The 25,821-nt window shown below is 43.6% G+C and overlaps 1 protein-coding gene across 1 annotated transcript in view; it reads right to left on the bottom strand.

Moving 5' to 3' along the window:
• Positions 1 to 2,765: 2,765 nt before the first annotated feature.
• PANX1 (pannexin 1) overlaps positions 2,766 to 25,821 on the bottom strand; it is a 34,829-nt gene continuing 11,773 nt past the window's right edge. Inside the window, exons 2-5 of the mRNA XM_032219194.1 lie at positions 14,821 to 14,963; positions 10,125 to 10,345; positions 5,263 to 5,933; positions 2,766 to 4,284 (exon numbers count right to left, since the gene is read on the bottom strand). Coding sequence (XP_032075085.1) covers positions 4,196 to 4,284; positions 5,263 to 5,933; positions 10,125 to 10,345; positions 14,821 to 14,963 — 1,124 coding nt within the window. The 3' untranslated portion in view covers positions 2,766 to 4,195. The remainder of the gene's footprint in view (positions 4,285 to 5,262; positions 5,934 to 10,124; positions 10,346 to 14,820; positions 14,964 to 25,821) is intronic.

Here is a 25,821-nt window from a genome sequence, read left to right as displayed (position 1 = left end):
GTTTGTTGTGATTTGTTTCAAACATTTAGAAATGTTGAGTTGTACTGTATTTACCACAGACACACCAATAGAGGCCATTTATGCTACATTAGGAAAAAAGACAGGATAGTGAGAGTGTTGGCATGAATAGATTGATAAAAGGAGATTATTTGTAGCTCAAGGCTGAAATGAGGAGTCCTTGGTGCTTTCTGAGTTTAGTTTTTTTTTTCTTGCAGATGTTTTATTACTAAAGTAGGTAATGATGTTACCTAGTTTGGTAATGAAACTCTGCAAAAAACCACCTTAGCTCTGAGCACCAAGGGCCTCTCATAAATAGGTTGCTTTGTGGTCCCCTTTATGAATTCCCATCCCACATTTCCTTAAAGGTTAATGTTCATGTTCTGATCTAAAGTTTCCCGGGGTTTCCCCAAACTGTTTTTCTCTCGTTGCCCTTGATTCTGAGAATTTAATTAGGTAATATTAGTTTTATGTAAAGTACAGCCACAGTACTGTATAAATGAATTTTTTAAAAAACTATTTTTTCTAAACAATTCCACACCAGTGTCTCTGGTTGTAGAAGCAAGATATGTATAGTGGTACTTAAGTGAATGTGAACCCTTCTGAATTTTCAATATTTTTGCAGAAATAAAATATGGCCTGTTCTCCAGACAAATCCAAACAAGATAGAGAGAACCTAAATCAACAAATGAACGAAAAACGTCTTAGTTGTTGATTTATATTGAAGAAAAAAATTGTGGGAGCAGTTGTGTGTCGAGGCAGTCAGAATGAAGCATTGGAAACATCTTGGTATTAAATAACAATTTTATTACAGCCGTATTACCTACACAGTTACATTATGATTACCACAGTATTTACTCCCAAGTAATTACTCACATCTTGCCTATCATCCTGCAGGTAATTCCATGCAAAGCTACTCTGCCAAAACGAACATAACCCCATCATGCAGGAATAAATAAAATGACATAACTGAACTTTTAGTCTTATCTAGGTCAATCCTGTAAGCCGAGCTTCACTTTAGGCAGATACAGCCTTAAGACTTCTTAAACAATATACAGGAACAGGAGTCAAATCTAGATCCCCCTGCAAAACTGTTTACAGTTGCTTCCATTTTATATTACATACAAGAGGAAATGCGAAGACGTGTATTTTCCTTTATTTTCAGTTTTTAATTAATATCGTCGCTGAATGCTGTACAACTAGCAGAGTTGGTTTTATTGTTATGATAAGATTTCTGTCCAATTCTTATAAAATCAATCAATTTGAAAGGACTACAAAGAGCCACCAGTAACTTTTTTTTCCAGAATACTTTCTTGAAACTTCACAATTCTTTGAAATCTAGTTACTGGCAGCCTTGATAAAAGAGCTCAGTTTTTTAAAAAATTCTTTGCCAATAATTTCCTACTTGTTCCTGGTAATTGTTACTTGTGAGTATTCCTCCTTATGCTGGATTACATCCAAGATGCAATCTATGATTTCAAGCTTAGTCCTTGTGGTTATTTCTGCACAGATGTGGAGGTGGCTATGATTTTGTACCGTTCACGTTTAGTTTTGCGCCAGTTACAATTTTTGATATTATTTCTCTGAGAAGAAATGCAGAAGTACAAGGTGACTCCTGGTTTGAGAAGTTACGCAGAGCCTGAGATAATGAATATCTGTACTTTTTGGTTTGCAATTCTTCTGAAAGGTTTTCCATGATTTGTCCTTGAACTGAAATCACATGATGAATTGTCTATCATTTGCTGCCTTCTTAGAATGGCAGCCTCCAAAAAAATGGGATATGGATTTTTGGATGATTTTAAAGTTCTTTGGAAGACACAAATAATCCACATCACCCATCATCTGCATGGGCGCTTCAGAATTATTCCTTTATTGGAATCCAGTCCTTGGGGTGAAAGGGGAAAAATTGCATTCAAATAGAGTGAGAAAGTTGGACAAAATCTTTCCAATAAAGAAAGGTGATATTTAAGGCTGATTTTACAAAATGTGTTGAGAAGCAAACTTGTTGTGGCCCGCCAGTGGCCAGCAGTTAAACAATGGGGAGATTGGGGAGGAACCTGAGCCAGTCCTGGGGGCTGAGGAAAGCTCAGACGAGGGCGCTGCGTCAGAGTCAGAGAAGGAGCTAGACAGCAGTGAGGCAGAGGAACAGCTGGAGCCTGTTCCCAGTGTGTGCATAGCTGCCAGAAGGCAAGAACAACTAAGAAAGCAGGGTCGACTTAGGAGTAAAGCCACATCTTGGAGGTGATTGGGCCCTCCCAAAGGAAAGAAAAGAGGACTGAACGGGGAGTGGGCTTTTGCAGGAAACAATTCATTCAGTTGTTTCAAGAGTGGAAAGTTCTATCTGTGACTTTAAGAGACTCTGTGCCAAGTTTTGCCTTGCCCTGCATTTGGAAACTAGTTATCTGGCAGCTCGCCAAGCGAGATAAGGTTCGTGTTGATCAATATTCCTTTGAAAGTCTATTTGCTAAGCCTTGGTGACAGTGAATGAAAGGAATTCACAGTCGTGTAAATAAAAGAAGTTTTGCCGGGACCAAGACTCTGTTTCTTGCTGTTTAAGGAAGCATGGGTTAGAACAACACTGAAGTATCTTTTTCAGAGATGGATGGACAATCCTCTGTTTTTTTAAAAGCTTTTTTCAACACTAAAGAACCTAGTTGAAGAACTTATCCAAAATACCTCTGTCGCAGTTCCTTTATAAGAGTGGTTGTAATAAAGGAGGAATTGCATTATACACTATTTATCTGAAAAGTTTTGTCCTTAATTTATCTTTAAAACATTAAATCATCTTGGAATAGATGAAAATGTAGTAACAGAGCCTTCCTTTTATTATAGAAGAGTGTAAGGGACCATCTTAAATTTGGAACCATCTCTCCTATATGGCTACAAGATATGATAATACAGAACTGATCTTGAAATTGCTAAGCAGAGTTGCAGCTGGTTCGTTGCTCCTGTAAGTTTGCACAAAAAATAATAATAATCGCATAGCTGTGTACTTGATCTAGGACTTGGAAAAACATCCGAAGGGACACTAGTAAACTACTTCCAACCTGTGAAGAAAACTGCACTGGTGAATTTATTAAGAGTTAAGGAGACTTCTACCTTCGATACATTTCATTCAATATTTTGCTGATGCATAAGTTGGTCTCCATAAGCAATTGAAAGAACCTTTTTTTCTAGATTCACTTGTAAAAATCAACCTACCTTGTAGAAGAGTTTAAAGTCTTTTTTAGAGTGGCGAGGTATCCAAAACTTGTAATTTTCTATTTGTGTAGGCCACTCTCAACACGTCTTGGTTCAAAAGTTTCAAACATTCTCCTACCAGTACTAGTTGCTTAATATTTTGGTTTTTGTGTATATAGCAGTACACATACAGCCATGAAGTAGAAAAACCAGACAGATAAGATTCAAGGAAGTGTTTCCAATTTTTTTTTTTGGTATTCCATTTCACTATCCTGAAGCTACTAACTTTTAAGGTAGTTCTATAACTGGTGGTATTAACAGAATATACTGTATTCCTTGTTGCATAGAAGCACTGGAATCTCAAAGGTTGTTGAAAGCACCACGTCCAGCCTGTGGCAACAATAGGATTAATGAGAGGGATAATAGGTGTCCATCTATCTGTAGATAGTCACCAATTCTCCATCTCCGAACTGTAAAATCTCATGGAAGACAGGCACAAGTGAAAGGTATAATTAACACTTTATCCACAGAACTACTTGTTTGCTTCCATAGTTTTATCCAAAGTGGTATAGACTAAAGAATATAATACTTGACTTACTTACATGATGAGTATTTGTAGTGTCACTATTACGTTGCCAACTGTTGTGTTGATTTTTGTTCATTTGTTACTTCATTATGGCTGAAGATACTGAATAATGTGGAACTGATGTCTACACATCTATGAAACCAATCTGAAATATTTTTATTTTACTTCTTTTCTCTCAAGTTCAGTACTTCAGCCTTTCTTAATGAGAATTGACGTAGTTCCCCTCGTCAGTGTATCTCTAGGCATAATATTCATGTAAACTGTAGACATGTAAACACAGACAGCTCAATTATTTTCAAACAATTATTCGCCTTTCTGTCCCGGGTCCTTGTAAACTCAGTGGGAAGGCAATCATGTGGTGTAATAGAGATGGCTTGAGGCCTCAGCTGCTCAAAATGGCTTTCAGCACCTATCAACCACAGGCTGAACCCATCAGCAAGAAGAATCTAGAAGTCTCTGGCGAATCTTGCCGTCTTTACTTGTTCCTTCAGTATCATCAGGCAATTTTGGCTCCGACAGATCTGTGGAAAGGCCAGGAAGAAACTTGTTATAGTCCTTTAAATTAAAGCATTTTCATAGAATAATCTGCTTTTATTTTATTTCAGAGCTCTATAAGCATGACTAGAATAGTATAGAATAACAGAGTTGGAAGGGATCTTGGAGGTCTTCTAGTCCAACCCCCTGCTTAGGCAAGAAATCCTACACCACTTCAGACAAATGGTTATCCAACATCTTCTTAAAAACTTCCAGTATTGGAGCATTCACAACTTCTGGAGGCAAGCTGTTCCACTGATTAATTGTACAACCTACCTCAGCAACAGCAAACCTTTTGGTCTTGGCATGCAAAAATTTGGAAAATGCCTAACTAGACTCTGCTGGCATCTCATCCCCTCCTCCCTAGGCCCCAAACAAAAGAGAAACTATTGTTTTTCTAACTCCTCTCCCCAATCTAGGCCACCCTGAACAGCAGCCCTGGGGGTCAGGTGTTGGTAATTGCTAGCGTGTCACCAAAATTACCTCCACCAGACCGATTAGATCCCACAGACTAGGCCTCCTCCGAATTCCATCCGCCGGCCAGTGTCGACTGGCGACTACCCCGGAGGAGAGCCTTCTCTGTGGCTGCTCCGACCCTCTGGAACGAACTCCCCGTGGAGATTCGAACCCTCACCACCCTCCAGGCCTTCCGCAAAGCCCTTAAAACCTGGCTGTTCCGACAGGCCTGGGGCTAAAGAACCGTGCCCCTATCTCGAATGGTATGATTGTTGCGCTTTTAAATTATGTATTGTTTTGTGTTGTTTGTCAAATTGTTTGTATCCCCCCTTCCCTTGTTTTGAGCTGTGAGCCGCCCTGAGTCCCCCTCGGGGGAAAAGGGCGGCATACAAATGAAATAAACAGTTAAACAACAGTTAAAATGTCACCATGGGTCACAGGTACCCCATCACTGACCTACCTAAACGAAGGGGGGAGGGGGAAATAAAAGCAGAGGGAGATAATGCTACCTTTCAATTCTGCTGCATCATTGGACATTTCCACTTCCGCTTTCTTCCTATTCTCCTTGTGGGTGGTGTTTGGCTTGGCGTCCATGGCGTCCATTTTAATGGAGCCCAGGTTCCTCAGGAGCTGCATGGCGTCAAACCTCTCCCCGCTGCCTTTGAGGCTCTCCAGAACTTTGAGGCACTTGTAGGATTTCAGCTCGCTCACGTTTTCCTCCAGAAAGAGCAGGTAGAGGCTCATGTCGTTGTAGTGTTTCGCCTTGACTTTGAGGACATCAAACGTCGGCAGAAGCTCGTAGACCTGGAGGATATCCGAGCTCTGCCTGAGGGGGACGAAGAAGGCGTAGATCACCAGCGGCGTGATCAGCACGTACACGATGAAATTGATATAACTCAGCAGCTGGAAGACCCCGACGGCAATCATTTTGCACTGAAATCGCTCTGGGATGTTCGTATCGTTTTTTAGTATCCCGGTTTTGACGTTGCAAATGAACTCATCAGTCAGGGAGGACAGGCTGATATAATAACCCAGGAAGAGGCAAGCAAAGAGGATGATGATCAAGGTTAGCAAACGGCAAATAATGTATTTGATGATTAAGTTCTTGGAGCCCTTCTTTGTCTTCAGATATTGTTCCACAATGGGGTACTTAAAGTGGCTGTCGGAGATCTCCCATAAACTGGAAAACACAAGGGGAAAAAGGCCAATTTCCAGGAATGTTATATCAGGATTTCACTTGCTTTAGAAATTACTCCATATCCAATACCTCAACATTCCCAGGGACCTGTTTTCTTCTACCTCCTGTTTTAATGTATTTTTCAACACTTCAAAATAAATTAAAGTTGGGAATAATTAGCAATTCTCCAAAATTTAGAATATAGAATAACAGAGTTGGAAGGGACATTGAAGGTCTTCTAGTCCAGCCCCCTGCTTAGGCGGGAAACCCTACACCATTTCAGACAAATGGTTATCCAGTCTCTTCTTAAAAATTTCCAGTGTTGGAGCATTCAGAACTTCTGGAGGCAAGTTGTTCCACTGATTAATTGTTCTGTCAGGAAAGTTCTCCTTAGTTCTTGACTGCTTCTCTCCTTGATTAGTTTCCACCCATTGCTTCTTGTTCTGCCCTCAGGTGCTTTGGAGAATAGCTTGATTCCCTCTTCTTTGTGGCAACCCCTGAGATATTGGAAGACTATTATCATGTCTCCCCTAGTCTTTCTTTTCATTAAACTAGACATACCCAGTTCCTGCAACCGTTCTTCATATGCTTTAGTCTCCAGTCCCCTAATCCTCTTTGTTGCTCTTCTCTGCACTCTTTCTAGAGTCATTTAAATCATTTGATTAAAACAATACAGGTAAGCCTCAACATATGACTGTCATGGAGCCAGCCCCTTATGGTTGTGGTGCTGCCATGGTTATAAAATGGATTGGTCATGGGACCACCTTTTTGCAGTAGTCATAAAACGAATACGGCAGTTGTTTAAATGAACGATGTGGCAGCTAAGTGAACCCACTGTCCACTATGGCATGGTTTTGCATACCACAATACAAAAAAAGATGTGGAGACTCTGGAAAGAGTGTAGAGAAGAGCAACAAAGAGGATTGGGGGACTGGAAGCTAAAACATATGAAGAATGGCTGCAGGAACTGGATATGTCTAGTTTAATGAAAAGAAGGACCGGGGAGACATGATAGCAGAACTCCAATATTTGAGGGTCTCCTACAAATATGTGTGTGTATGTGTGTGAAACTATTTTCCAAAGCATCTGAAGGCACAAGAAGCAATGGTTGAAAACTAACCAAAGAGAGAAGCAATCCATAATATGTTGTCTTTGTCTTGTTCCCCTCTTTCCCTTGTCTTTTGTAAGCCGCCCGGAGTCCTCCGGGAGTGGGCGGCATACAAGACAAATAAATAATAAAATAATAATAATAATCCAGAACGAAGCAGAAATTTAAGATCTAAGGGTGAGAGCGATTAACCAATGGAATGTGGGTCCTCCATGACTGAAGGCTTTCAAAAAGAGACTGGACAACCATTTGTCTGAAATTATATAGGTCTCCTGATTGAGCAGGGGGTTGGACTAGAAGACCTCGGAGGTCGCTTCCAACTCTTATTATTCTACGTTCGATAAATAGAGATCCTGTGACGGTGGAATGCAACAAACAGCTGTACATGTTACCATTTGGCTGAGTGTCCCAAAAGTAACCATGTGATTGAGAGTGGGCCCAACTCCTAGAACTTCAAAATTGGGCCATAACTCCCCTGTTTCAGATAGGTCGTAACTTTGAGGACTATTGGCAATGCAAAAGAAAAGGCTCAGAAGAATGCTTCTATACTCATCAAGCTTGAGAACTATTGTAGAGGTCAGGGGTACTCAAACTTTTTAAACAGCGGGCTGATTCACGGTCCCTTGGGGGGGGGGTGGACCAGCTGGTTGGGCGTGGCCAGGTGGTCATGTGACTGGGTGGGCGTGGCCAATTTAGCAGTCCATTTTGCCTTTGTCCCTACTCACCCATTGGCCCTGAATCAAATGGCCGTGAAAAACATCCAGAAAGGCTGTTTTTAAAGTGTTTTTTAAAACTTTTAAAGCACTACTTTATAAGCTGGCAGCTGCTTTTCAAGCCAGCATCAGCCCCTTCCCTACTCACCCACCGGCCCTGGATCACGTGGCTGCACTGGCGAGATCCTCCCTCAGTCAGCTGGTCCTCCCCAGCACCCTTCGGCCTTACCTTCGGCAGCAGGTGTGTGATCAGAAGTGCAGCTCAACCGGTGAAATAACTAAGCAGAGGTGCTGCCGGAGTGGATGCTCGCTGGAAGATAAGGCTGATGGTGAGGGGCGGGGCGAGGGGCGGGGCTGAATCCTGCCACTCTGCAGCCAGACACTTTGCATTGGCCGGCCCATGGGCCAGAATTTGAGGATCCATGGTATAGGTAGTCATCAACTTACAACTATTCATTTAGTGACTGTTCAAAATTAGCGTATTTTTTGGAGTATAAGACGCACCAAGGTTTTGAAGAGGCAAATTAAAAAAAAAAGTTTTTGCACTCTGCAAACCTCCCCAAAATGACCCGTTTTTCGCGCAAACGGGCCTGTTTTTTTTTTTTTTTTAAAGGGCATGAATAGCCCTTAGGAGGCTTGCAGAGTGCTCGGGGGGGAGGGGGGCAAAAATGAGCAAAATAACAGGCCTGTTTTTTGCCCAAAAAAGGGCATGGATAGCCTTTAGGAAGCTTATAGAGTGCTCCTAGGGGCTGGGGGGGGGGTAAAATTGAGCAAAAAACAGCCTGTCTTTTGCTCATTTCTGCCCTCCCCAGCCCCTTGGAGCTCTCTGAAAGCCTCCTAAAGGCTCTGCATGGCCATTTTGGTGAAGGGGGCAGGGTTTCAGGAGGCAAAAAATGCTGTATTCAGTGTATAAGACACACCCAGATTTTCAGCCTCTTTTTTGAGGAAAAAAGGTGAGTCTTATACTCCAAAAAATACAGTACATCAGCACTGATAAAAGTGACACAACCATTTTTCACATCTCCGATTATTGTACCATCCGCATAGTCACATGATTAAAATTCAGGCGCTTGGCAACTGGCATGTATTTATGACGGCTGCAGTGCCCCAAGGTCACTTTATGCGGCCTTCTGGCAAAGTCAGTGGGGGGAGCCAGATTCACTTTGTGGTCGCCACAATTGTGGTTGTAAGTCGAGGACTACCCGTATAGTACAGGACTGGTTTCAAATCAAAAGACACAGCAACATCAGTTTAACTGAAACAAATATGTTTAATTTCTGTGAATCTGCCACGGCACACCCGCCACAATTTCATGCCATCAGAAATTCCAAGCCATTTATGATGCCTTACACTTTTATAAGAAGGCGCTTATGATAAGGCCTACTCATAAATAGTTATTCTGCCGTCAGCTGCCTTGGATTTAATTTGATTAGGTGACAGAACATTAATCACTCCTTCTTATTCTCACCTGTGGACATCCTCCAAATGAATAGGGAAGGGGTGTTTTGAAAGGGAAGATTGAACATGAATATTTATCAAATGCACAATGAACAGCCATGGGCCATTAGGGAATTAAATGAAGTAAATGCACAGGAGTCACACTGAGGCAGCAACTCTTCTCATTCCTTGGCCAGCTTAAGATGGATGGACTTCAGCCATGTTGAGGTCCACCCACCTAAAAACTTGCCAAGGTTGAGCATCACTGTTCTAAGCTTTCTATTTCATATCTAAAGTAAGACGTGTCAACTCTCAAAACGACTCTAGGTAAACATTCCTTTGCACATATGTGCTAGTCATTCCTGACTCTAGGGGGCAGTGCTCATCCCTGTTTCAAAGCCAAAGAGCCAGCGCTGTCTGAAGATGTCTCTGTGGTCATGTGGCCGGCATGACTAAACGCCAAAGGTGCACGGAGAGCTGTTACCTTCCCACCAAAGGTGGTGCCTATTTTTCTACTTGCATTTTTACATGCTTTCGAACTGCTAGGTTGGCAGAAGCTTGGCTAAGTAACAGGAGCTCACTCCATTATGTGGAGCTAGGGATTCGAACCGCTGACCTTTCTGATTGACAAGCTAAGTGTCTTAGCCACTGAGCCACCGCTCAGGAATTCTGGGAGTTGAAGTCCACAGGTCTTAAAGTTGCCAAGGTTGGAGACCCGTTCTAGATGACGCCACTTTTATGCGTTTCTTCCAAAAAAATCGTACTTCCCTTGTCAGGCTATTGCAAGACCTGCTCAGCTCCTCCACCCTCCTTGAAGCACAAGTCTAAGCAGTCTGTGTGATGATAAACCTGACCTCCAGCAGAGGAGAACACGATGGGTGAAGGGAAATGGGAAGAAAAGGGGAAATGGGAACAGCAGATAGAGATGTTACTTACCTCTGTGCAATATTTTCGATGGCAGGCGGGGAGCTGGCTGCGTCTCTGGCATCGCAGTTCCGGCAACTGTTGGCCGCTTTGATGGCTCGGTTATAAGCCTTGTCAAGTTCTTCCAAGATAAATTTCAGATCTGAAGAAAGGTGGGGGGCTGCGGTGAAGCGCCAAAAGAGCCACGGCAGGTACAGCAAGATGGCGAGGAGCAGAAGGATGTACGGGAAAAACTGAAGGAGGAAATCAGGACAGAAAGAATCTTCAACCAAGGCTCAAATTCAGGCTGGCGCAAATCAAGTCATTTTATTTGCAGTCATTCACCAGCAGATGAGAGAAGAAACTCCAAATGTTCAGGCATCTTACAGGTGAGAATGTACCAGGGAGGATTTGATTTAAATCGATGTAATTTAAATCATGATTTAAGTCACTAGTAAAAAGGCTTGATTTAAATCAACTTGATTTAAATCACAGTTTTTGAAGAGCAACTGTCATCTCTGTCCTATGGTGGCTCCTCCTCTGACCAGCTGTTGACTCAGTGACAGCCCCAATATACAGCTTCATGCTACATAGGTAAAGGTAAAGGTCCCCCTTGTACATAGGTGCTAGTCGTTCCCGACTCTAGGGGGCGGTGCCCATCTCCGTTTCAAAGCTGAAGAGCCAGCGCTGTCCAAAGACGTCTCCGTGGTCATGTGGCCGGCATGACTAAACACCAAAGACTGACAGAACACTGTTACCTTCCCACCAAAGGTGGTCCCAATTTTTCTACTTGCATTTTTGCATGCTTTTGAACTGCTAGGTTGGCAGAAGCTGGGAGAAGAAACAGGAGCTCACTCCATTACGCAGTGCTAGGGTTTCAAATCGCCGAACTGCCGACCTTTCTGATCGACAAGCTCAGCATCTTAGCCACTGAGCCACTATGTCCCCATGCTACATAACTAAGCTTCATTTCATGCTGAATAAACTGCAGCTCCTAAATTATTAATGTATTAATTATTAATCTTAAATAGAAAATTATCTTAGATTTTTACTTTTAAAAAAAAGGTGTTTTTGCCAAAATCCAGAAGAAAATGATTATGGGACTGCAGGATGTGGCAAACAGCCATAAACTCGGGTCAATTTATGAGTGGCTGAAATGCAGTCATGTGACTGCAGGGCAGGAAGGGCCATTGGAACTTCAGAACTGGGTCCTAAGTACATTTTGGGGGAATCCATCCTAACTTTGAATGGTTGTTAAGTGATCAGTCATAAGTAAAGGATACACATAGTCCTCACTATACTATGAAGTATCAAATGAATATAATCAGCAGTGGAATTTACTTGGGTTTACCACTGGTTCACAACTGTGAGTGCATGTGTGCGGTTCCACCACAAAACCGCGTTCGACTAAAGCACGCTCGACGAAACCGCGTAGCTGACGTCATCACAGAGCGACAACAGCGCGGAGACAGAAGCACACTGTAAATGCTAAACCTAAAATTAACCCCTAAACCTAACCCCCCTAAACTTAATCCTAACCCTAATCCTAAACCTAACCCTTAACCTAACCCTAAACCTAATCCTAACCCTTAACCTAACCCTAACCCTAACCCTAACCCTTAACCTAACCCTAAACCTAACCCTAAAGCTAACCCTTACCTTAACTTGAATCGGCTTGTTTTCAAAGCGCTATTTAAAGCGCCCTTCTTTCTCCACGTTCGCTGTTGTCGCCCTATTGATGACGTCAGCGACGCGGTTTAATCGGGCGCGCTTTAGTCGAGCGCGGTTTTGTTGTGCCACTCATGTGTGCACACTCATATCGCGCATGCGCCTTCCGCGCATGTGTGAACTCCTCCGTGTATGTGCTTTGCTCACGTGGGCGGCCTGCATGCATGTGCGCGGTGTCAAAAAGAAGGCTACATAGGACATTTCAGAGCAGGGGCGGGTGGGCAGATCAGTTCAGCGCTACCAGTTCAGGTGAACTGGTCCTGTCCGAACTGGCTGAATACTACCTCTGCATATAATGTGGTTAGTTTTTAGAGGCGAAGCTTATAGTTAGCATGTATTAAAAAGTATATTATCTGTTAGGAAATTGGAATCTTGTCAACTTATGCAACTTGGCATCTTGTGTATATAATTATCCTAGAAAGACATTGAATTATAGGAGTTGCAGTCTAATTCCTCTAGAATTGCTAGATCAGGAAAACGTGCTTGGTAGACATCCTTCTAGGTAAGCATTAATATTGAGTTGACATTTGGTTATTTCTTTATCTTGCCCTGCATCAGGAACAAAAGCTGGTGTTAAATAGCACTCCCTTCTTTCTCTCCTTTTCGTCTGCACTGAATTATTGTTTTGCGGCCCTCAGCAATCTTGAGTGGATGTGGTTCAGGAAAGTAGCTTTAAATATTTATATTTAAAGAGCTGAAACATCTTCTGGATCGGGGAGCTTTGTTTGCAGTCATTTGTGCCTTACTCTACCCTGTTTCCCAGAAAATAAGATCTCCCAGGATAATAAGCCCAATCAGGCTTTTGAGCGCGTGTGCTAAAATAAGCCCTCCCCGAAAATAGTGCAACACAGCAGCAGCCGGTTCCACCACAAATGTGCGCACAACAAAAGCGCGCCTGACTAAACCGCGGTGAAACCGCGTGACGAATGAGCGACTAATTAGCCCTAAAGCGCGCCGACAAAAGCGCGCCGACAGAAGCGCGCTGTAACGGAACCCTAAACCTAACCCTAAACCTAACCCTAAACCTAACCCTAAACCTTACCTTAAATTAAATCGCGCTTCTGTTGGCGCGCTGTTGTCGGCGCGCTTATGACGTTCGCGCTTTTGTTGGGTCAGGGCAGCAGCCATGCGGTGATCACACTTTCTGCCCCTGCACCTCAAAAATAATAAGACCTCCCCGAATATAAGGCCAAGCTCATATTTCGGGGGTCAAAAGAAAATAAGACCCTGTCTTATTTTGGGGGAACCATGGTAGGTTGGACTGCTACAATGCATTCTACATGGGGCTACCTTTGAAGGGTGTTCAGAAATGAAAACCGTCTAGAATACAGATGGCTGAATAAGCATGGTGCTCCTTGTTGCAACCACATAACAGTGCTACTTTTGAGAGCTGCAGTGGTCAATAGCCAACTTTCTGGGTATAATTCCATAGGACAGCTTATCATTTTTAAAGTGCACTAGTGATGCTCTGCTTGGAATGCTGCATGCTGTTCTGGTCACCACGATACAAAACAGACAATGACACTCTAGAACAGCGATGGTGAACCTTTTTTGGCTCACGTGCCATAAGGGGGGGGGAGAGCGCAGGAGGATTGTGCGCAGGTGTTCCGCACCCATAATGCAACGCGCAACCCCCTCCATTATGCATGCAGGCATGAGAGGCACTCCTCCCCCATTTTTTGCATGCTTTTTTCACCCTCCCCAGGCTCCAGAGGCTTTATAGGAGCCTGGGCAGGGTGAAAAAAGCCTCCCTGTGCCCCCCGGAGGCTTCAGGGACCTTCAAGAGGCTTCCTTGAAGCCTCTGGAGGACTAAAAACGACCCTAAGAGCAAACTGGAAGTCACTTCCGGTTTGCTCGTAGGGTCGGTTTAAGCCCTCCGGAGGCTTCAGGGACTTTCAGGCGGCTTCCCTGAAGCCTCCGGAAGACTAAAAAGGACCCTACGAGCAAACCGGAAGTGGTTTGCTTGTACAACCGGTTTAAGCCCTCCGGAGGCTTCAGGAAAGCTCCTGAAGGTCCCTGAAGCCTCCAGAGGGCTTAAACCGACCCTACGAGCAAACCGGAAGTCTATTCATGAACTTACGGTTTGCCCATAGGGCCAGGTTTTTGGGCTCCGGAGGCTGCAGCCTCGGGAGGGCCTCCAGGGGGGGACTCTTTTCGCCCTCCCCAGCCTCCTATAAAGCCTCTGGAGCCTGGGGAGGGCAAAAAATGGCTTTAAAAAAGGCTTAACTCAGCTGGCTAGTGCACGCATGCGCCTTGGCCAGCTGACAGGACAACGCCTCACATGCCCTGACAAACGGCTCCGTGTGCCACCTGTGGCACGCATGCCATAGGTTCGCCATCCCGGCTCTAGAAAGTGTGCAGGGAAGAGCCACAAAGATAATTAGGGGAGGCTAAAACATGCGATGAACGGTTGCAGGAACTGGGCATGGCTAGTCTAGTGAAGAGAAGGACCAGGAGAGACATGATAACAGTCTTCCAATAGTTGAGGGGCTGCCACAGAGAGGAGGGGGGGTCAAGCTATTTTCCAAAGCCCCTGAAGGCCAGACAAGGAATAATGGATGGAAACTGACCAAGGAGAGATTCAGCCTGGAAATAAGGAGAAATTTTCTGACAGTGAGAGCACACAACCAATGGAACAGAAGTATTGTACCTTATGATTTGTGACGAATGAATCTTGTCTGTTTCTGTACACTGAGAGCATCTGCACCAAAGACAAATTCCTTGTATGTCCAATCACACTTGGCCAATAAAGAATTCTATTCTATTCTATTCTATTCTATTCTATTCTATTCTAGTACATGCCTTCGTGGGGAATAAATACGTGGTAGAGCATTATTTCCCAAGCTTGATAACTTCGAGATGTGTGGACTTCAACTCTCAGAATTCTCTAGCCAGCACAGAATAAAGTGTGTTTGTATCCTTAGACTTCTCAGAATTGGGTTTAAAATGAGAAGAGTCAAAAAGAGAGAAATGAAACAGAGAATTATGTGGTTATTCAAACCTTATGAAGCCACAGGGGAAGGTGGCCTCCTGATGCACTCTGAGACAGCTGCTTCTGTTGAACTGCAGCCCAGCAATAGGAATCCACGTAAGCAGCCTGACGCCAAGAAAATGCACTTGGAGAAAAACAGCTCATCTGGGTACCTACGAAACAAAGCAGATAAAGGTACAATTCCCCTCGCGCATGCGTGCTAGTCGTGTTCCTGACTCTAGGGGGCGGTGCTCATCTCCGTTTCAAAGCAGAAGAGACAACGCTGTCCGAAGACGTCTCCATGGTCCTGTGGCCGGCATGACTAAACGCCGAAGGTGCATAGGATGCTGTTACCTTCCCACCAAAGGTGGTCCCTATTTTTCTACGTGCATTTTTACGTGCTTTCAAACTGCTAGGTTGGCAGAAGCTGGGACAAGTAACGGGAGCTCACCATTATGTGGCACTAGGGATTCGAACCACCGAACTGCTGACCTTTCTGATAGACAAGCTCAGCATCTTAGCATCTGAGCCACCGTGCCCCTCTCACTATGTCCCTCCCACAACAAAGCACGAGACATTGCCAAAAATTAAACTCAGAAAACACAGAAGAAATATTAAGAACAATGCATATATGCAACAGAATCAAATAGAACCATTTTCTACGGATATCATGGGCACATCAGAATGCAGGGTGTCTTCTCTTGCACCTAACAGGCTTATTTTTTATTCTGGGTAGGAGATTGAACACCATTTTCCATGGAGGACCCAAAGGTCTCCATTTTCCCACCATTCAAAGACCCAAATCACTGGGAATTATGGAAGTTGTAATCTAACAAATCTGGAGATAAGGAAACTCTTGCATATTTTTCGAGTTGGGATCCCAACTCAAGCCGAGGCTGAACAAGAATAAATAAAAATAAGAGCCAGACATCTGTGAGGAAATAAGAAATATGTATTTCTAAAAGCAAAACATCAGTTTTTTGGGGTAGGCTGCAGAGAAATGGGGTACAGTGGCAAACTTTTATAGGGGGGGTTGATTGTGTTGTGGAACTGTCTATTTGTTGAGGTGTGCGGATGTGTGTGTGTGTGTGTGCATGTATTCTTGTGAACATACAGTTTTGCTGGGAAAATTTTAATTTAACTCTATTTGTGTTTGCAGATTTTTGTGTTTTGATAAGTGGATTAGGTCTAGGTGACTTGTTTACTAATGTTGGCTGCATCCATACAGGCAGATCTGCTTATGTACCAGAGAACTTCCATTTAATGTAAAGATCAAAACCACAAAATCGAAGCCTGCAATTTAAATTGCAGTAAACAGCCAAGGGAGGGAGGAATATTATATATTATTACCCGTGAGAAACAAAGAAAGTTTAGAAGATCAGTTGCAAATGTAATTCCAAAGACTGATTCACGTATCACATGAGCTATTTTGTATCGCCAAGACAACCGTCACACTATAATCAAATTGGCCGTGGATTGATCATAGTCAACAGTGACTTTTTTGTCTGAGACTGCAGAGGGTTAAAAGAGACCTCGTCAACATGGCATGGACCCAGGGGTTCTTTTCTTCCAAAAACTCAGCAGGGTGGAGAAAGGAAAGAGAAGGGAGGGGGGAGAGGGATAGAAATGAGCTACAAAAGTTGTGCTGTCATTCTAGGCAGCAGTCCAAGAATTAAATATACGAGATGCCAAATGCGCAGAGGCTGTCCTGCTCTTTTAGGGAGAAGTCTGGAGTAAGAAAAACACCAGTGCAATCTTGCACATGTAAGGCTCCAGCCTTCCAAGATTGCATCTGGGTTGCTACCTAATAATATGCAGATATAATTTTAGAGTCGTGTGAATTACTTTTGTAGCTGCATTCAGCTCAACTGAATGCAGCCGCGTGAGCGATTGTGGGTGCACCTCGGTACACCCACATTACACCTATCCTCCGCGAGCTACACTGGCTACCGATCGGTCTCCGGATACGCTTCAAAGTGCTAGTCATAACTTATAAAGCCCTTCATGGTATTGGACCTGGGTACTTGAGAGACCACCTGCTGCCAATTACCTCCCAAAGACCCGTTAGATCACAAAGGGTCGGCCTCCTCCGGGTTCCGTCTACCAGCCAATGCCATCTGGCTACGACCCGGGGGAGGGCCTTCTCTGTGGCAGCTCCGGCCCTTTGGAACGAACTCCCCACGGAGATTCGGACCCTCACCTCTCTCCAGGCCTTCCGGAAAGCCGTTAAAACCTGGCTGTGCCGGCAGCCCTGGGGTTGATGAGTTCCCCTCCCCTCTCGACCTGTATGGCTGTATGATTCTTGTTTATTTTAATCACATGTATTGTGTTCTATGTTCCCTTTTCCCCCTTTGAGTTGTTCGCCGCCCTGAGTCCCTCCCGGAGAAGGGTGGCATACAAATAAACTAAATCTGAAATCTGAACTGATGTTTCAAAAGAAGGTGTCCTTTCTTTTTATCTTTCTGCAACGGGGTTACGTACAGCCAGTGGCGTGCAGTCAGGTAAGGCAAGTGAGGCACAGCCTCACCGCTCTCCTCATGAAAAGAAAAAAAAGGTAAAAGGAAAAAGGCGAGAGCTGAGGTGAGGCTGAGCTCGCTGCTGCCTCATGGTGGAGGACTCTGCTTACCTGTTTAAAAAAGCCTCTAAAAAGCGCCCTCTACTATGAGGCAAGAGAACTGCATGCATGCCTCATCTAGTCTGACTTTTTAGTGTTTCGTGATCACTCAAGCAGAGTTAAGCAGAGGCTTAAAAGTAAAAAAAAATCCTGCGTAGGTGAGGCACGCAGTTCTCTTGCCTCATAGTAGAGGGCGCTCATTCTTCCTGTAACTCAGCGGCAGCAGAGTAAGTGACGAGTCAAGTGCAGTCATTGGTCCCTTCCCTTCCAACTCTGTCGTTCTATTTAAAGCTGCAGCGTCGTGTCCGCTCTTCCTCCTCTCTTCCTCTGTTTCTGATGCCCCCCACCCCCACCCCATGCTCCCTCTTTTCCTTCAGATTTCCTTTTTTTTCTTTAATAAATGCAATGCCAGTTGCTATTTGGATTGAGTCTTCTCTGTTGAGTTAACCTTGCATGAATTGCAAAGGGAGGAAGATTGGGGAGGGGGGGAATGCAAGCCTACCAACAAATAGGTGGGTTAGTCAGTTCGCTGGTTTGCTGAAGAATTAATCCCCATGAATTTAGTACGGCTGGCTTCTGAGCAAATATGTCCAAGATGGCTCAAGAATTCATCAATACAGTGATCAGATTATCCTCTTCAGCTTATTACTGCATTGACTATGGAAAGTATGTCTGGTTTGGCTCTGCAACCAAACAAGAAAGACACAGACTTCAATGGATAATTAGACATAAATTAGACATAAATTGGACATAAATTGTTTCAACTTCTACCCTCAAAACGACGCTATAGGGCTCTGCACACCAGAACAACTAAACACAAAGACAGTTCCCCCCCCCCAAATGCCATCACTCTGCTAATTCCCACAACGCTGTCATATTACCTACTAAGCTACGCTATAGAGCATTGCACACCAGAGCAACTACACACCAGGGGTGCTAGGGCACTGCACACAAGAACGACTAGACACAAGGACAGGTTCCCCACCCAAATGCCATCACTCAGCTAAACAACTAATTCCCACTATACTGACATATTACCTACTAAGACTGTATTTGTCAGCTCCAGTGTGCCGAAGGGCCCGGAACTGCTATTTGGATGGCCTCTTCTATTAGTCTTCTCATCCTTCCTAGTACCTATCTCTTCTCACTTATGACTATAACCATGTTGCTTGTATCTTTAAATTCTATATTATTTTATTTGTTTCTTAGTATAATTTGTGTCTTATGATTCTTTTTTTTTTTTGTATTCAAAAGTTTTATTTCTTTTAAAACAAACATTTCATCATTCCTCAATCAGTAAGACATCAAAGTACAATTTTTTGTATGTCAAAATAATTCTAGTTTACCACCAAATTCTTGTCTAGCCTAATGCATACCCCTCCCTCCCTCCCCCCCAACCCCCCTCCTCCTCCCCCCCCCGACTTCCCAGAACCCGTACACGGTATGGATTTTTAACAAACACAGTCTAAAATCTGTTGAAAAAAAGAAATAAAGAAATTAATGACATTCTACATTGACCTTAGCTTCTTCTTGCTGACCTAACTTTAAACAATTTAAATCATTTCTGATCTTAAGCATAGGCTAACTGGAATTTCTTGGTCCCGTATTTATTTTGTATATAGTCAATCCATTTTTTCCAGTCTCGTTTATATCTTATGACATAAGAAACGTGTCTTATGATTCTTGATGAATGTATTCTATTTTATTTTACTTTATGTAGTCTGGGAACATATGCATCCATGACAAATTCCTTGTGTGTCCAATCACACTTGGCCAATAAGGAATTCTATTCTATTCTATTCTATACTATACACTACTATACACTGCACTATACTATACTACACTACTATTCTATATATACACTACTCTACTCTACTCTACTCTACTCTACTCTGTCCTAAAATGAAAGAAGGGGAATCATCAGTTAATCAATATTTTTCCTTCTCCAGAACTATTTTTTTTAATTCTTTTCTACCTCACGCACCAGTCCCATAGGAGTTTCACAAAGGGAGGGATGACTTGGTCCCTAAAGCAGGAAGATGCTGTCATGGCTAATTCTAGGCAATTACCTTGGTCATTAAGGTGTTTGTGCAGTTACTTCATCCTAGAAAGAGGCAGGCTACGCTCTTAGGTTAGCCACACAGGTGGAGTCATACAATCTTACTGAACTGGTTACTGACTCTTTCTTCTGTGTGTCCAGTGGGATGGTGTCCTCACCACACCCAAAGGCGGGAGTTTATCTTAAACAGTGCGCATAAGCATTATGGCACACTGTTTTCACCTCAGATCTTTTGATGTTGCCTCCGGGCATCTGTTCCTTTTGCTAAATGACATCACTTGTCATAATCAACACAGAATAAAGAAAAGTTAAAAGGAGGCTGCCACCAAGACAGCGATGTCCTCACATAGTATATATACCGTATTTTTCGGAGTATAAGACACACCTTTTCCCCCCCAAAAAGAGGGTGAAAATCTGGATGCATCTTATACACTGAATACAGCATTTTTGGCTTCCTGAAACCCCGTCCCTATGCAAATGGGATGTGGGGGGTGGCTGCAGAGTGCTCCTGGTGGCTGAGGAGGGCAAAAATGAGTGAAAATGGGCCCATTTTTCACAAAAACAGGGTTGTTTTGCCCTCCCCAGCCCTCAGGAGCACTCTAAGGGCCTCCCAAACCCTCTGCACACACCATTTTTTTGCAAACACCTGGGGGCTGGGGGGAGGGCAAAAACTTTTTAAAAAAATTTACGTCTTAAAAATTTGGTGCGTCTTACACTCCGGTGCGTCTTATAGTCCAAAAAATATGGTAGTTGGTCACCTTGTTCACATATAACTCAATGTACGACCACAACTAAACCCAAAATTTATGTTGTTCAGTGAGACGTTTGTTAAGTGAGTTTCGCTCCATTTTAGAACTTTTCCTGATTGTTAAGCAAATCACTGCAGTGGTTAAGTTGGCAACCTGGTTATTAAGTGAGTCTGGCTTCCCCATTGACTCTGCTTGTCAGAAGGTCGCAGAAAAAGGAGATCACATGACCCTGGGATGCTGCCATCGTCATAAGTATAAACCCACTGCTGAGCATCTGAATTTGGAGCACATGATGATGGGGGTACTGCAAAGGTCTTAAGAAACTTCAATGAATCACTTTTTTTCAGTGCCGCTGTAAACTTTGAACGGTCACTAAACAAACTGTTATAAGTTGCATTACACCAAGCAAATATAAGCAAACCACAGCAGATATAGTCCTTAGACGTACAGCCATAATTGAGCTGTAATTTGAATGTTGAATGTTTGAATGTTTATTTTATTTATATGCCGCCCTTTTCCCCAAGGGGGACTCAGGGCGGCTCACAACTCAAACCAGGGAAGGGGGATACCAAACAAAATTTAAAAACGACACAAAACAATACATAATTTAAAACATACAACAGTCATACCATTCGAGACGGGGGCAACAGTTCTTTAGCCCCAGGCCTGTCGGAACAGCCAGGTTTTAAGGGCTTTGCGGAAGGCCTGGAGGGTGGTGAGGGTTCGAATCTCCACGGGGAGTTCGTTCCAGAGGGTCGGAGCAGCCACAGAGAAGGCTCTCCTCCGAGTAGTCGCCAGTCGGCATTGGCCGGCGGATGGAATTCGGAGGAGGCCTAATCTGTGGGATCTAATCGGTCTAGTGGAGGTAATTGGCAGCAGGCGGTCTCTCAATTTCAATTGTAATTGTGACAGTCGTAAAACATATCACCATGTGATTTTTTGACAGTGGTTGTTAGGAGAGCCCATTGTTCATTGTGGGCCAGTAAATGCAAATTTCAAAAAAAAGTTGTAAATTGTGGTCACATGACTGTAGGATGCTGCAAACCACTGAAAAAAATGAAACGGAATTGCCGAGTGCCTGAAATGTGGTCATGTGACCTCAGGGCAGGAGGCCAGATGTTGGAACTTTGAAGTCAAGTCACAGTTGCTTTTTTGGGGGGCCCATCAAAAGTATAAGTAAGTTGAGAACTTCCTGTATAGTTTAATACAAGGGGTAGAGGGAGTTTCTGCCCATCTACCAAAACCAGCTATCACGCCTGGAAGTCATGTTTTGCATTGGGCCTTCAGACCTGCCACATTTAATGTATGGAAAACCGGGAGGTTTTATGGAGTATGGGAGATATATAGTCAAAATAACATTGCTTTCTCAGAGAGTCAAGGACACTTTGCCTTGCAGATGGAGTGGCGTGACTGGGAGGCATCTCCAGTTTTGGACATTGCCTGATTGGGCCATGTGACGGACATGTGGGTGCAGGGACTTGAACTTTCACTTCAGTGGGGAAAACCTGGAAACTTTCAGATTCAGGTTTTCCCAGATGTGCCAATATGACATTTCTAATAAAATGGAATTTTGAGGAACTTCAAGCCTCAGAGTCTTCTTTCGTTAGGGATGTTACTTGGAACTCTGACACCAGCTATGACTGACAATTCATTATTGCCAGTTTTGGCTCTTCTCACGTATAGAAATTTGCATTTTCAGAGAGTCCACAGATGTGGACCAATCAGAACCAACTGGAGCAGAATTATGATCCGATAATGGTCAACCAAACATCAACCAGAAGCCTCTTAGAAATATGGGATATATATCACAATCAGTAACTCATATTAATATTCTCTATGATACAACATGATGTACGGAACCTATCACAATTAGTATATCACACTAACATCCTCTGTGATACAACATGACATGTGGAACCTACAGATATGACCAGCTTCTAGTCACCCATCATGCAAAGGAAGAATAAATGCTAAAGATCTTGCTCAGAGATTGAATCAGAAATCAGGAAATTTGATGACAGAGTAATTTCAAAGATGTCATGAAAATGAGCACTAAAATGAAAATATAAATGAGCAGGACACATTACACATTTATGCCAGGCCCCAAGAGCCAAGAAAAACATGTGGAGTTACTTCTGAGCAATTTCCTTTATTGTTTCGCACCTACAGACAGAATCTTGCCAAATTAAACCAACTATTTGCATCACTATAGATATACTATAGAGCCAAGGTGGCGCAGTGGTTAAATGCAGCACTGCAGGCTACTGCTAGATCAGCAGGTCAGCGGTTCAAATCTCACCGGCTCAGGGTTGACTCAGCCTTCCATCCTTCCGAGGTGGGTAAAATGAGGACCCAGATTGTTGGGGGCAATATGCTGACTCTCTGTAAACCGCTTAGAGAGGCCTGAAAGGCCTATGAAGCGGTATATAAGTCTACTGCTATACTCTGGGAATCACGAGGGAGCAGCTGTTTTAACTCTCTTCCTCCCTTCCAAATTTTCCAAGCTGTGCTGCCTCTTAAGGACTAAAATGAAAATATAAAGGGGCGGGACATCTTGAGTATTTATACCAGGCCCCAAAAACCAAAGAAGACATGTGGAGTCTTTGACAACTCCTAATGCTCAGGCCATTGCATTCTGTACCATCAGACATGTCTGGATACTCTTCAAGGGCAGCCCAATGTAGAGTGCCTTGCAACAGTCCAATCAAAAGGTGACTAGGGCATGAATGACTGTAAGCAGAGCCAGCTTATCCTGGTGCACAAGATGAAACTTGGCAAAGACACTCTTAGCCACGAGAATCACTTGCTCACCGGGCAGGAATCGTGAGTCCAGGAGGACCGCCCAGCATGTTGTGTGAGCCACTCCACTAGAGTCAAACCTTTGTTGACTTCTTTGGCCAGAATGTGTTATGTGACACACAGCCACTGTGCTTTGTTAATCCTGTTTAAGATGTTGCATGACCTCAGTCAAACTGTGTCCAACATACAAGCTTCCTGTTGTCACTGAATTGCAATTCTTAGGAGCTCCTAACACTTAATAGGAGAAGTGTTGAGAAACATCTGGAGAACCACATCGTACCATCCGTAACATCAAGCTATACTCCTTCCATGACTTTCTCTTATCATGTTTGATCAGCTCTACTGACGTCTAAGCCAATGCCAATTTGCAAGACATGTATACATCTATCATAGAAATAGCTGCATCAACAGAAGGACAGAATCAAGATCTCGTGAAGTGTCAATGCCACTTTGTAAGGCCTTGGTAAGGCCACTCTTAGAATACTGCATCCACTTTTGGTCACCACGATATAAAAAGGATGTGGAGACTCTAGAAAGAGTGCAGAGAAGAGCAACAAAGAGGATTAGGGGACTGGAGGCTAAAATATATGAAGAACGGCTGCAGGAACTGGGTATGTCTAGTTTAATGAAAAGAAGGACTAGGGGAGTCATGACAGCAGTCTTCCAATATCTCAGGGGTTGCCACAAAGAAGAGGGAGTCAAACTATTCTCCAAAACACCCAAGGGTAGGACAAGAAGTGATGGGTGGAAACTAATCAAGGAGAGAAGCAACTTAGAACTGAGGAGAAATTTCTTGACAGTTAGAATCAGTGGAACAACTTGCCTCTAGAAGTTCTGAATGCTCCAACATTGGAAGTTTTTAAGAATATGTTGGATAACAATTTGTCTGAAATGGTATAGGGTTTCCTGCCTAAGCAGAGGGTTAGTCTGGAAGACCTCCAAGATCCCTTCCAACTCTGTTGTTGTTGTTGTTGTTGTTAAATATGCTAAACAATAAAAAACTCTCTATGGCAGGAGTGTCAAACCCATGTAGTCATGGCAGTGTCGCGTGACATATAGGGACTCCCCCCCCCCCTTTGCTAAACCAGGCAGGGGCAGAGCCAGCACGTGATGAATCCAACCTGTGAGTTTGACACCCCCTGCTCTATGGGGTATAAAACTGATAAACTAATTCCCAAAATGGATGAGAAACAAAACATCTTCAAAAAGAAAAACCAGAAAGCTAAGTTGCTTCTTGAAAAAGCACGTTTGGGACAACCAAGACCTGGATGACTGAGAATCTCCATAGACATAATTCCCAGAAGAGATTGACTAATAGAGTCAACTACATCCTCTGAGGAATAAGAGGCTAAATAAAAATCAGAATGTCTTTAGTCACAAACAAACAAACAAACAAACAAAAACAACTCCAAAAACATGAGACAGTAAGGTAGGGAAAAAAATAGGGTCATCTAATTGGAGCTCATTAGAAGGTTCAAGGCAGCTTTAGGGAGGTCGACTATTGCAAAATAAATAAATGTAAAGATGGCAGCTATTGGATATTGCATTGCTGGAGAGCAACTTGAAGTAACTTTTGGTTTCCCAACATCTGGAATTTCAATCCTCCCAGTGACATATGAACTTTGTCAGCTGTGAATATTCATCATTCTCGATACATGGGAAGTGCCAATGCCTATTCTTAGTGGAGTTAAAAGGAGATCAGTTGCTGCTCCAGCAGAAATGCTGGAACACTGTAGGGACTTTCCACATTTGTGTGTGTGTGTGTGTGTGTGTGTGTGTGTGTGTGTGTGTGTGTATCCTTGTGTCAAAATGTTTTCTGAGACTTTTCAGCTTAGTGGAGTTAAAAGGAGATCAGTTGCTGCTCCAGCAGAAATGCTGGAACACTGTAGGGACTTTCCACGTGTGTGTGTGTGTGTGTGTGTGTGTGTGTGTGTGTGTGTGTGTGTGTGTGTGTGTATCCTTGTGTCAAAATGTTTTCTGAGACTTTTCAGCTTAGTGGAGTTAAAAGGAGATCAGTTGCTGCTCCAGCAGAAATGCTGGAACACTGTAGGGACTTTCCACGTGTGTGTGTGTGTGTGTGTGTGTGTGTGTGTGTGTGTGTGTGTCCTTGTGTCAAAATGTTTTCTGAGACTTTTCATCTGTGGAGACAGCCACTGGGACATTCATCGCCTAATCCATAAAATGGTATGTTTTCAGCTTGAAACCCAAAGAGTAGATAAGAAGTGTAGTCAAATGCATTATTCATGGAAATTACAGGCAAAGGTGATGGCGAAAGGAAACATCATGTGTACATGCGCTCGTTCGTTGGGGTTGCACTCCAGAAAAGCCGAACTTCTGGGTTCTATCGCAGATGAGTGCCGAACGATCAGCTGGCCTGCACGCATGCACAGGCTGGTTTTTGGCACTGCCGTGTGCACGAAGAGATTGCGCTCCGGAAAAACCAAACTTCTGGGTTCTGGCGTGCCTTTGCAACCGACAATCAGCTGGCCGGCATGCATGCGCACACTGGTTTTCGACACTGCTGTGCACGTGAAGGACAGATGATCGTCACTTGCACCTGTGCGCCATAAACCTGGAAGCCAGCGCTGTCCCAAGACATCTCCGTGGTCATGTGGCCGGCATGACTAAATGCCACAGGCACAAGGAACACTGTTACCTTACCACCAAAGGTGGTCCCTATTTTTCTACTTGCATTTTTACGTGCTTTCGAAATGCTAGGTTTGCAAAAGCTGGGACAAGTAACGGGAGCTCACTCCATTACACGGTGCTAGGGATTCGAACCGCCGACCTTTCTGATCGACAAGCTCAGC

This window comes from Thamnophis elegans, chromosome 6 (genome assembly GCF_009769535.1).
Source record: "Thamnophis elegans isolate rThaEle1 chromosome 6, rThaEle1.pri, whole genome shotgun sequence".
Lineage (NCBI taxonomy): Eukaryota > Metazoa > Chordata > Lepidosauria > Squamata > Colubridae > Thamnophis > Thamnophis elegans.
Note: the sequence above shows the minus strand (reverse complement) of the source record. Positions and strands in the feature narration are given on the sequence as shown.